The sequence below is a fragment of the Carassius auratus genome, chromosome 17, assembly GCF_003368295.1.
Source record: "Carassius auratus strain Wakin chromosome 17, ASM336829v1, whole genome shotgun sequence".
NCBI lineage: Eukaryota > Metazoa > Chordata > Actinopteri > Cypriniformes > Cyprinidae > Carassius > Carassius auratus.
The window spans coordinates 18,742,546-18,755,659 of record NC_039259.1 but is presented as its reverse complement, the minus strand read 5'-3'; the positions used below and the strand labels follow the sequence as shown (position 1 = coordinate 18,755,659).

The window sequence follows — 13,114 nt, the reverse complement described above, 5'->3', positions numbered from 1 at the left end:
ATTATAATGATACACATCTGATTACTTTCTCCACTGTTTACTTTCACTTAACACACAACTGAGTTTTTTCGAACATACTTTCCAAGACAGGTATTTTGACATCATTTTGTATGTATTTGTCAGTACAAGAGCAAGAAGAGGCAAATTCAGTGTTCAAGGATTTTGAGACGGTCTGTCTGCGTGTGCCCTATGTGTATAGAACACTGCGTGTCGGTGCTGAATTAGGCTTTTTCACATCTTTTTCTGTTTGCAAGGTTAAACTGCAATATGTATTTGTTTGCTCAGGGGCAGGAGGATGTGAAGGAGAGCTCGGTTCGAACACAGAGAGTGAGTAGCCTATTCAGTTGAGTTTTTCTGCGTCTTTTGTGTTTGAATGCTTTAAACTCTCTTTAATGTTTAAATTGGCAAGACTTAAAAACACGTGAAAATGATAAGCTTTTGTGACTTGCAGAAGTGTCTTGAGCGTATTTTTAGGCTGGCCTCGGCAAGTCGGTTGAGATTGCCGGCCCTGGTTACAAGATCCACTATGAGTTGTTGTTATAGATAATTAATATGAACATGTTATTAACCTCATTAAACAAACAGTAGAACAAGCAAAACCTCTTTCCTGTTTATATATCTGTCAGGTTTTTATTGAATACCTTGATCCAACATGCATTGTTTTTGCTAGAAAAAAGTAATTGATTTCAGCTTATAAATACACAAATTAACCATTGCTCTCACAATTTTGGAAACGTAATTTTCTGTAAGGCTATCTTCAGAGATAAGGCTACTCAGAAAATAGTTATTTATACTCATGACAGAATTATAAATGAGAGTTTGCCTAATTCAACAGCCAGAAGATAGCATGCAAATGAAATTAAACACCATAATGTCTCAATCCAAGTGTCAAATGCACAGAGGAGAAACCCTTTGCCAGTTCAGTATCTGAAGTCATTTTTTATATGGTTTATGTCGATCTGCTGCTTCCTCCATTACAAAACCACTGAACAAAAGAGTAATTCAGGGAGTCGCTAATCATTTAGATGCTTTCAGGGCCATGGCTTGATTTCACAATAATAATGGTGGGTCTCAGTGCTTTTTTTTTATGTTTAGCAGTGTTAAAATTTGTTTATATTCCCTTCCTTCTGATTATAGGACATGGGAAAAACATTTCCGGCACTTCCAGAAGATTGTCTTGATGGTTTTTATTAATTAGCAGAAATTTGGAGTTTATTGAGGCAAAACTAGTACTAAATTGTGAGAATTGGTCCCCAAACTAAAGTGACCATAAATGTTAATAAAAATGTGTGTGTATATATTTAGCCCTGGGAAAGAATGTGGGCAAGTTAAAGATAGTTTTTCCAATTAATTTTCCATACTCTTTTATTAACATGAGACTGAATAATGGTCTAGCGAGGTCCCAGGTCACACATTTTTTGGAACCGCTTTAAATTCCTAATGGGAATAACTACTTCTCTTGAATAATGATAAACAAAAATGATTACTAATCAAGGCCAGTGAGCCAAATTACCATCTTAGAGGATTCTACTGAGCTCACTGCATGTAGGGGAGAGTGGGGTCGAAAGTAACGTGGGACCAAAGTAACAAAGCGTTTTTCTCAGAGCCTCTTACTGCATTTGCATTCCAATCTATGACAGCATGTTCAACACGCAACCCTTTATGGAGCTGAGAAATATCACATGATTTCGTCATCGTTTTCCGCAGTTAGGTTCGTAAAACTGTTTTCGAGTACAAAAAGTAAATTATTGAAGCGGTAATTTTTTTTGATTAGTCGTGTTGTTTTTTTTGTTTCATATGTCACAGTAATGATCAATCTACAGGTTATTTAGTGCTTTAACACATCCTAAAGTTTGCATTTTCAAAATTTTTCAGTATAAAAGTAAATCAGGTTTAAATGTCAGGAGTTTCTGTCGGGACGAAAGTAACGATTGTTACTTTTGTCCCGCTACAGTTACAAGAAGTATTTATTTTGTTCCGGTGCATGTTATACTGTAAATTTCTGTGTCTTGCATTATTTATTAAAATGTTTATGTCATATTATACCAAAAGAATATGTCAAGAGTGAAGGTCAGACAGACAGACAGAGGTCTGGTTTTATCCAGATGTTTATGAGAGGGCTTTTCTGGACAGAGAGGAACATCACTCTGTCACGGTTCATGAATTCACTATCTCTCTTTCCGTCATGTGCTGTTGTGTGTGTGTCTGTGGGCGTGGTCACTGATCAGCGGTGATCAGCAGCACCAGCTGGATTCTGTTTGTTCCCTTTATAAGTTCAGTAACCTGTGTTTCATGTTGTCAGATCGTTGTACTTCCCGGTGTGTTCCAGTACCTGTTCCCGTGTCTGTCTAGTCGGTTTGGATTCCTCGTGTTGTCGTTGTTCTTCCCTGGATTACCACTCAGCACTGGATCAACGAGCACCGTCACAAGGGTTACTACACTGACCGGAAAACCATTCGAGGGATCATCACTGGATTGAGCACCACCACCAAATGTCCACTGAAGTCCCTGCGTCACTGTTCCACCCTGCCTTGTGTCCGCCCGCCTGTGCTTCTGTGTTACTATCGTCATTGTCTTTCTGATCTTTGTGCTGAGTTAATAAATAGCGTTTTGCATTTACATCCTGTTTCTGTCTTACGTAACAGAACGATCTGACAGTTATGGATGTAGCAGGCGCTACGACGTGGAATGGATGGATAACAATCAAACAAAACTTCAGACAACCATTAGCATGTCAATATTTACACAACTATCAATACTTTGTTGACCAATTAGCAAGCAATGCCCAATTTTGTTCAGTCTGTGGTTAATTAGCAATTAAAGAAAAAAAAAACTTCGGCAAAACATGGTAGTCTATAGTACTTTTTGGGGTATAATATGTCACTGTTCGCTTTATTTGGCTGTGGATTAATTCTTATTAAAACTACAAAGTAATTCAGACAAGAGCAGTAAATTATAAATGATCTTTCTTTCATTTTCTTGGATTAACATTCAAATTAAATTAGGTGTAGTTATTTTAAGAGACAATGCATCCATTATAATGATACACATCTGATTACTTTCTCCACTGTTTACTTTCACTTAACACACAACCGAGTTTTTTCGAACATACTTTCAAAGACAGGTATTTAGACATCATTTTGTATGCATTTGTCAATACAAGAGCAAGAAGAGGCAAATTCAGTGTTCAAGGATTTTGAGACGGTCTGTCTGCGTGTGCCCTATGTGTATAGAACACTGCGTGTCGGTGCTGAATTAGGCTTTTTCACATCTTTTTATGTTTGCAAGATTAAACTGAAATATGTATTTGTTTGCTCAGGGGCAGGAGGATGTGAAGGAGAGCTCGGTTCGAACACAGAGAGTGAGTAGCCTATTCAGTTGAGTTTTTCTGCGTCTTTTGTGTTTGAATGCTTTAAACTCTCTTTAATGTTTAAATTGGCAAGACTTAAAAACACGTGAAAATGATAAGATTTTGTGACTTGCAGAAGTGTCTTGAGCGTATTTTTAGGCTGGCCTCGGCAAGTCGGTTGAGATTGCCGGCCCTGGTTACAAGCAAAACCTCTTTCCTGTTTATATATCTGTCAGGTTTTTATTGAATACCTTGATCAAACATGCATTTTTTTTTTTTGCTAGAAAAAAGTTACTGATTTCAGCTTATAAATACACAAATTAACCATTGCTCTCACAATTTTGGAAATGTAATTTTCTGTAAGGCTATCTTCAGAGATAAGGCTACTCAGAAAATGGTTATTTATACTCATGACAGAATTATAAATGAGAGTTTGCCTAATTCAACAGCCAGAAGATAGCATGCAAATGAAATTAAACACGATAATGTCTCAATCCAAGTGTCAAATGCACAGAGGAAAAACCCTTTGCCAGTTCAGTATCTGAAGTCATTTTTTATATGGTTTATGTCGATCTGCTGCTTCCTCCATTACAAAACCACTGAACAAAAGAGTAATTCATGGAGTCGCTAATCATTTAGATGCTTTCAGGGCCGTGGGTTGATTTCACAATAATAATGGCGGGTCTCAGTGCTTTTTTTAAGGTTTAGCAGTGTTAAAATTTGTTTATATTCCCTTCCTTCTGATTATAGGACATTGGAAAAACATTTCCGGCACTTCCAGAAGATTGTCTAGATGGTTTTTATTAATTAGCAGAAATTTGGAGTTTATTGAGGCAAAAGTAGTACTAAATTGTGAGAATTGGTCCCCAAACTAAAGTGACCATAAATGTTAATAAAAAATGTGTGTGTATATATTTAGCCCTGGGAAAGAATGTGGGCAAATTAAAGAGAGTTTTTCCAATTAATTTGTCCATACTCCATACCATATATGACAGCATGTTCAACACGCAACCCTTTATGGAGCTGAGAAATATCACATGATTTCGTCATCGTTTTCCGCAGTTAGGTTCATAAAACTGTTTTTGAGTACAAAAAGTAAATTATTGAAGCGGTAATTTTTTTTGATTAGTCGTGTTGTTTTTTTTGTTTCATATGTCACAGTAATGATCAATCTACAGGTTATTTAGTGCTTTAACACATCCTAAAGTTTGCATTTTCAAAATTTTTCAGTATAAAAGTAAATCAGGTTTAAATGTCAGGAGTTTCTGTCGGGACGAAAGTAACGATTGTTACTTTTGTCCCGCTACAGTTACAAGAAGTATTTATTTTGTTCCGGTGCATGTTATACTGTAAATTTCTGTGTCTTGCATTTTTTATTAAAATGTTTATGTCATATTATACCAAAATAATATGTCAAGAGTGAACGTCAGATAGACAGACAGAGGTCTGGTTTTATCCAGATGTTTATGAGAGGGCTTTTCTGGACAGAGAGGAACATCACTCTGTCACGGTTCATGAATTCACTATCTCTCTTTCCGTCGTGTGCTGTTGTGTGTGTGTCTGTGGGCGTGGTCACTGATCAGCGGTGATCAGCAGCACCAGCTGGATTCTGTTTGTTCCCTTTATAAGTTCAGTAACCTGTGTTTCATGTTGTCAGATCGTTGTACTTCCCGGTGTGTTCCAGTACCTGTTCCCGTGTCTGTCTAGTCGGTTTGGATTCCTCGTGTTGTCATCGTTCTTCCCTGGATTACCACTCAGCACTGGATCAACGAGCACCGTCACAAGGGTTACTACACTGACCGGAAAACCATTCGAGGGATCATCACTGGATTGAGCACCACCACCAATTGTCCACTGAATTGCGTGAAAACAGTGAATTGCGTCACTGTTCCACCCTGCCTTGTGTCCGCCCGCCTGTGCTTCTGTGTTACTATCGTCATTGTCTTTCTGATCTTTGTGCTGAGTTAATAAATAGCGTTTTGCATTTACATCCTGTTTCTGTCTTACGTAACAGAACGATCTGACCAGTTATGGATGTAGCAGGCCCTACGACGTGGGATGAGTTCGCGGCTCAAAGCATCGCAATAATGGACACCCAAGAGGAGAACATCTCTCTCACAGGACGGGTGGGCCAAGCGCTTGTGACGCAGGTGTCCTAGCTCACCCAACAGATACAACAGCTAAGAGTTTCCACTGCGCCGCCCACACGTCAACTCAGCCCCCTCCACCAGAGCTGCGGCCGCGGCGAGAACCAAGACTGCCTACACCAGAAGGATATGCAGGTGAACCAGAGTTTTGCAGAGTTTTCTTGACCCGATGTTCTATGCACTTTGCATTACAGCCACAGACATTCGTTCAGGAACAATTCAAAGTGGCGTTTGTGCTGACGCTATTATCAGGCAGGGCAGCTCTCTGGGGAACAGCGGTGTGGGAGAATCAAGACCCATGCTGTGCCTCGTTCCAGACACTCTCCGAGGAGATGAAGAGTGTTTTCGATCGGGCGGTGGCGGGTAGGGAGGCGGCTAGACTACTCGCCGATCTCCGCCAAGGTAAAGGTTCGGTGTCTGTATATTCCATCCGGCTCCACACCCTGGCTGCAGAGTGCCGATGGAACGAGGAGGCGCAGTGGGGCAGATTCCTGGGTAGAGCTTGGCTTTCCCGGGAGGAGAGAGAACGGTGGAGGTCCCAAAGACTGTGCCTATACTGCGGGAGGGCGGGCCACTTCATCCACTCGTGCCTGTTAAAAGATCAAGCCCGGTAGTAACTATGAGGCTACTATCGGGTGGGATCTCCTCCGAGAAGACCTCATCCTCACCATCATCATCTACTCTCCTTCCGGTAAGACTAAGGTGGGCAACCAACACACACGACACCCATGCCTTACTGGATTCGGGGGCAGAAGGTAATTTTATGGACTTGGAACTGGCTCACCATCTTCACATTCCCATCACCCCCCTCACGTACAAGATTTCTGTCAGTGTTCTTAATGGACAACAGCTTCCCAACATTTCACACGCTACTAAACCCATCAATCTCATCACGTCTGGCAACCACACCGAGACAATAACATTCCTCCTCATGAACTCACCTCTGGCACCCTTCGTACTTGGTCATCCTTGGTTCACACAGCATAATCCTAGAGTCGATTGGGGGCACAATTTTGTATCCATGTGCAGTAACATGTGTCATGAGTCATGTCTAGTGTCTGCATGTTCGTCTGTACCTGTGTCTGTTTTTCAGGAGGAGGCAGTGAATATATCTAAAATGCCAGAAGAGTACCAGGACCTGAGAGAAGTGTTCAGTAAGGCTCGTGCTGCTTCTCTTCCTCCACATCGTCTCTACGACTGTGCCATAGACTTAGTGCCAGGTGAGTCTCCGCCTAAGGGCAAGTTATATTCACTTTCTGTTCCAGAGAGGGAGGCTATGGAGAAATATATTTCTGATTCTCTAGCATCCAAATTCATTAGACCTTCCTTATCTCCAGCAGGGGTGGGGTTCTTTTTTGTGGGGAAGAAGGATGGGTCTCTGCGACCGTGCATTGATTATCGAGGGTTGAACAACATCACGGTAAAGAATACTTATCCTTTGCCGTTGATGTCTTCAGCTTTCGAATGATTACAGGGAGCATCCATCTTCACAAAATTGGATTTACGTAACGCTTATCATTTGGTTCGCATAAGGAAGGGGGATGAATGGAAGACCACATTTAATACCACCAGGGGGCACTTTGAATACTTGGTTATGCCCTTCGGGGTATCCAACTCGCCCGCGGTCTTCCAGGCACTCGTCAATGACGTGCTGAGAGATATGGTTGATCAATTCATATATGTTTACCTGGATGACATATTGATCTTTTCCTCTTCTCTTCAGGAACACGTTCAGCACGTCAGACGAGTGCTTCAGAGGTTGCTAGAGAATGGGCTTTTTGTCAAGGCAGAGAAATGCGTTTTTCATGCACAGTCCGTTCCCTTTCTAGGGTACATCGTCTCGTCTGAGGGAATGCGTATGGATCCTGACAAAGTTAAGGCTGTGATAGATTGGCCAAGTCCAGATTCCTGTAAGGCCCTACAGAGGTTTCTGGGATTTGCCCATTTTTATTGCGTTTTATTCGCAACTTCAGCCAACTAGTCGCGCCCCTGACTGCTTTGACCTCCCCCAGAACGACGTTCAGGTGGTCTGATACAGCAGAAGCTGTATTTGCCAAACTTAAGAGCCGCTTCGGAGGGGACGCGGATTTCAGTACCTGGTGGACTGGGAGGGTTACGGTCCGGAGGAGAGAAGTTGGGTTCCTGCTAGAGACATTCTGGATCACTCCCTTATCGATGATTACAATCGTTGGGTAAGTCCGTCTGGGAATGCCAGGAGGCGTTCTTTGGGGAGGGGGTACTGTCACGGTTCATGAATTCACTATCTCTCTCTCGTCTAGTGTGCTGTTGTGTGTGTGTCTGTGGGCGTGGTCAATGATCAGCGGTGATCAGCAGCGCCAGCTGGATTCTGTTTGTTCCTGTACCTGTTCCCGTGTCTGTCTAGTCGGTTTGGATTCCCCGAGTTGTCATCGTTCTTCCCTGGATTACCACTCAGCACTGGATCACCGAGCACCGTCACGAGGGTTACTACACTGACCGGAAAACCATTCGAGGGATCATCACTGGATTGAGCACCACCACCAGTTGTCCACCGAAGTCCCTGCGTCACTGTTCCACCCTGCCTTGTGTCCGCCCGCCTGTGCTTCTGTGTTACTATCGTCATTGTCTTTCTGATCTTTGTGCTGAGTTAATAAATAGCGTTTTGCATTTACATTCTGTTTCTGTCTTACGTAACACACTCTCTGGAAAGCTGCTAAATCACATTTACCTTAGGTATATTTAGGTTTAGGCATACTTTACTTTAATTTGCAGTGTTTCCAGATGTTTTAATGCACATTTTGAATTGATGCATAAAAACAACTGGATGGAAACATGAATAGGCCCACTATTACATTATGTTTAGAATTTATGTAATTAAATTTTTATATTGTTCATTCTGTTGAAAAATGTTTGATAAAAATACACTGAAATAAAAATGTTTAAAAAAAATCAAGTTTGTACAATCGGGTTTTGAGACATTTGATGAAACTTAAATTTAAAAGGAAAATATGAAAATGTAATTGAAATGTTTTTTTTTTTTTGCAAAAGACAAAATATGTTTGTAGTTACATATTAACAAGGTCATAGGCAGGTATACTTAATAAAAAATAAGAGTAACAGAAAACAATCTAGCCTATATTGTTGTTTTACTTTTGACCCACCTGTGTGTAACTTTCGTCCCAACCGATGGGGTCAAAAGTAACAATGTGCAACTTATGTTCAAAGTGAAATTATACTTAAGTCTTTCTACATTTCTACAAAATACCACATGGTATTGATAGACCACACTTCCCAGTTACTGGCCACAGCAGAAATATATCTCTGTCTATAACATTATCTTTTAAAATTATTATTATTTTTTTTTATGGTACTTTCGCCCCTGCTCTCCCCTACTTTGGACTTGGTTTTCCAGGTTTTGACTGAACAGCATAAAATTTGTAGGTCCCTGGTAGAGATCTACTTTAACGAGTTACCCCTAAAAATAAAAACAGAGAAGAGATCAGCAAAACAAAGCAGAGATTCGTCAACTATTGGTTTGAACTTTTCTTCAAAGTACCCCATGCCTGTGCGTTTTTTCGTCCAATCTCATGAAGAGGTGATGCATAGCTGCGTAACTTTAAATTTTATTAATACTGAAAACTAAGTGTTATCACAGCGTTCTCTGGAATAGTACAACCGGGGTGAAAATAGGAAGTGACAGCGGGAGGTGTGACAATGTGTGAAATATATAAAGCTGAGAGCTGAAGGCTTGGACGATCAGAGCGCTGCTTTCGAGCGTCACATTCACCGGGAACTACAAGGTATGATAAGATATAAGTGTAGTTTTGCTAATTTAAAAGAGTTGTTAATTGTTAAAGAATAAGAAAAGCACGCGTAAAAGCGTTTTTCATGTGTCAGAGACTAGAATATTTTGGCGTCACTCGCAGGAGACCGCGCGCTATCTTGTTATGATGTTCACTGTGAGCAGATACCAACCAAGAGCAGCAGAATTATTGTTATAAATATCAGTTATCGACAGTTTTTAGGTGTTTCGACATCGACTACGATATTTTAATGTCGTTTGTTCTGCCTATAAGGTGAAGATGCAATATTGACACATGTAATGCTGGAAAAGCCCAATGTGTGATTCATATGCAGTAAAAATAAAAAATCCAATAGACTGTAATATTTAACTTAAAAGTAGGCTACACATGAACAATTTATTATTAGGGAAAAACAAAAAATTGGATGTAATATGAATAAGTAATGCTATGTGATCTATGGTCCTGCTTACAATTACGAGTTGTGTTATTGTTACTGTAAACAATTATAGGGAGGCCGGGGCTAGTTGTCACAGCGTTTGTAGGCATATATCGAACAACTAGACTAGAAAATACGCTAAGAATATATTCAGGTAAATGTCTGCTATATAATGTTGTCACTGTTTTATTGTGAGACATTGTATAATTTGTTGAAACTGTATACTGTATTGTATTGTTGCTGAAAAGCTGCAGGTTCAATTGAGTTTATATTGCTGTGACCCTCTCTGTGAAGACAAGGCTAAAGTCTCAAAATCTATTTATGAGAAAACAAGCATCAAAGTTTGATTTCAACCATTAATTTTTACTATGATTTCGATTTTTGACATGGTCTTAGTCAGTAATAAATATATCAATATCACATTTTTAACAATGTTCTTGACCTTATGAAGGATGATTTTATATATAAAAGATTAAATCACCAACAAAATAACTTTAGCTTGGTTTTCACAGACAGGGTCATATGCTGTGTAGTGCCGAATGTCCCCTTTGCATGTCACAAAGGGTTGCAGGGTCAGTGAAGTGCCTGGGTGGAACAGCAAAAATTTTCTCATGCTTTTTTGAGGTCAAGATAACTTATAAATAGCTTCTACATTATTTCAACATTATATACTGAAGAATCATAAAATATAACATAGAAATGCTGAACAAAAAGTACTTGATAGTATCTGTCATTGTAAGTCATGGTAAAAACATATTTTGAAATGATATGGTGGCTGTGGTTTTAAAAAAAAGTTGCACAAATTCATTTCCTGCTTTCAGTAAGAGATTGCAGATAGACATGCAACGATGAGAAAAAAACTGAATGCTTTCTAGAACATGAGTAATAAGATTTACTGCTCTCAATGCTCGACTCACATATTTCTAGTTAATAAAAGTGACATGTTGAACTCTAAATACCAAAGTATAGGCCAAGAAATTTACTGAAAAGTGTGTTCTGTGTGAACAGCCCCCCCCCCCCCCCCCTAAAACAATAAAATAAAAATTAAAGGATGAAAGTGTAAACATCATGTTTTGTGACAGTATCAAACATTGTCCAAACCAGTGTCTGAGTTCAGGGCAGGACTGTTAGTTTGGTCAGCCAGTGGAAGTCAGGGGTTAAGGTGTTTGGGAAACATGTTTGAAAACCGTTTCAAACTATTTCAGTTTTATTATTTCAATGTGGTGCAGAAACTTTACTTCTAAGGCAGCACTTACCATAAAAAAAGAAGTCTAGAGAACCATTATAATCAAGAGAGGGGGATACTACCTCCTCCATCTCCAGCTCAGCCAATATCATTTTAAGATGACTACTTCAAAGTGTACTAGAAGGAACCAAATTTAATAGTATTTTGCTTTTTGGGTCTGTTTTGTTCTCAGGAGCACAAGATGACGACTCCTACCGCTAACTTTATGACTGTTGGAAATAACAGCCCTGCCAAGACATTCCTTGACTCAAATTTTCGTTACACTCTCTTTCCTATATTCTATGGACTGGTCTTTCCCTTGGGGTTGATTGCCAACTGCTACGCTCTTTATGTGCTGCACCATATGCGGGAGTGTAAAGCCATGAATGAGATTCGGATCTACATGACCAACTTAACTGTTGCAGACCTGCTGTTTGTGGCCGCTCTACCATTCTGGATTGACTACTACAAGAATAAAGGCGACTGGAAGAGCCCAGAACCCCTCTGTGCTATCACAGGCTCCCTTTTCTTCATCAACACATACTGCTCTATTCTCTTCCTTGCTGTCATCAGCATTAACCGTTACTGGGCCGTTACCAGGCCGCTGGTAGCTGCTTCTTCTGACTGCTGGAAACGTGGAGCAATCATCTCAGCGCTCATCTGGGTCATCACTCTTGCAGCTTCAATTACATATCTCACTAATACGGGAATCCAGAAGGACAATAACATTTCTCGCTGTTTTGAGGGTTATCAAAATGAGGAGGAATCTAAAATAAACACAGTGGCCGCCACCCACTTCATCATTATTGCCTTGTTCTTTCTTGTTTTCTTGATGGTGATTGTCTGCAACATTTTGATTGCTCGAGCTCTTCTAAAGCAGCCCATCAGTCAGCCTCGAGGCAGCACAGGAAAGCGTCCCGGTGGTACTAAGCGCAGAGCTTTGAGGATGCTGTGTACTGTCATAGGCGTCTTTGTGATCTGTTTCCTCCCCCACCACGTGGTGCAGGGTCCCTGGGTGTTGTCTGTGCTGCACATGAGGAAAGAATGGAAAAACACAACTCACCAAAGATTAAACGATGCTCACCAGATCACCCTCATGCTTATGGGGCTCAACTGCCTACTGGACCCGCTGGTGTATTGCTTCGCCACTACAATGTTCCGCAAGTACATCCAGAACCATTTCACAAAGGTCAAGCAAAGCAAAAACTGTTCACGCAACACATTAAGCACAGCTATGTCACTGAAGAGCAGACATCAGAGTGAAAAATCAGAAAACTGCTGAGAAATATTTGGTGTCTGCTTATTTTAGCCAATTGTAATCTTATATACTGTAGCTTAGAAAACTGCTGAGAAATATTTATTGTCTGCTTATTTTAACCAATTATAATCTTATATAGATTTAGATTCTGGTGGAAATTAATTTCAGTTCCAAATTAGGTTCTGTTTGGATTCTTAAAGGAATAGTTCATCTAAAAATTAAAATACTGTCATCATTTACTCAACCTCATATTGTTCCAAAGGTATGACTTTTGTTTGTTTGTTTGTTTTAAAAATTATTATAAAAATGCCTTAAACAAACCAGTCAAAATCTCTTCTTTTGTGTTCCACAGGAGTTACCGTGATACTGGGCAAATGATGACAGAACTTTCATTTTTAGGTAAACCCCTTTAAATGGAAAACAAATTATTGACATGATCTTCAGTTGCTGCCCCTTGCAGATAAATGAGAGAATTCCATCTCTTCAAATTGTTCAATGCATATGATAAATAGGGGTGTGACGGTTCGTATATAACTGTGAGGCCGGCGGTTATAGTTGAACACCGTCATTAGAACTCTATAACCGCCAAAACCGTGTCATTAAAATATTTTTACAAACATTTTTTAGATAGGATCATAAGATGCGCAATATATCGGGAGACATGGTTTTTACCACTTAATGAAGTTTTGTAAATCGTCAGACATGATATTTACCACTTCATAAAATTTTGCTTTGTAGAAAACCTTTCTTAAAAACGAATTTCGTTTTGTACAAATTTTGTCTTAATTTTAATAAATGTTTCATCAACCAATTGCGTGTATTTTAATAAATAAAAAGCAAATATAGCAGACAATGATAACAGACATGGAAGCACCAGCGCGCCGCGTTCACTTGCACTGCACTGTGAACTAGAGCGC

The 13,114-nt window shown here is 39.9% G+C and overlaps 1 protein-coding gene and 1 long non-coding RNA gene across 4 annotated transcripts; both read left to right on the top strand.

Moving 5' to 3' along the window:
* Positions 1 to 7,414: 7,414 nt before the first annotated feature.
* Positions 7,415 to 8,148, top strand: LOC113117508 (uncharacterized). Its single transcript, XR_003294173.1, has 2 exons — positions 7,415 to 7,688; positions 7,776 to 8,148. It is a non-coding gene; the product is annotated as an uncharacterized LOC113117508 (long non-coding RNA).
* A 1,007-nt stretch (positions 8,149 to 9,155) lies between these two features.
* Positions 9,156 to 12,809, top strand: LOC113117507 (platelet-activating factor receptor). Of its 3 annotated transcripts, none has more exons than XR_003294172.1 (3): positions 9,156 to 9,275; positions 11,133 to 12,459; positions 12,550 to 12,809. XR_003294172.1 is itself a non-coding variant. In XM_026286227.1 (3 exons), the coding sequence occupies exons 2-3, from the start codon at positions 11,142 to 11,144 to the stop codon at positions 12,559 to 12,561; spliced, it is 999 nt and encodes a 332-aa protein (XP_026142012.1). In that variant the 5' UTR covers positions 9,156 to 9,275; positions 11,133 to 11,141; the 3' UTR covers positions 12,562 to 12,809. The 3 variants fall into 3 exon arrangements, 2 of the variants coding, with proteins under 2 accessions (XP_026142012.1, XP_026142011.1); XM_026286227.1 differs by having other exon boundaries at positions 11,133 to 12,128; XM_026286226.1 differs by lacking the exon at positions 12,550 to 12,809 and having other exon boundaries at positions 11,133 to 12,543.
* The last annotated feature ends 305 nt before the right edge of the window (positions 12,810 to 13,114 follow it).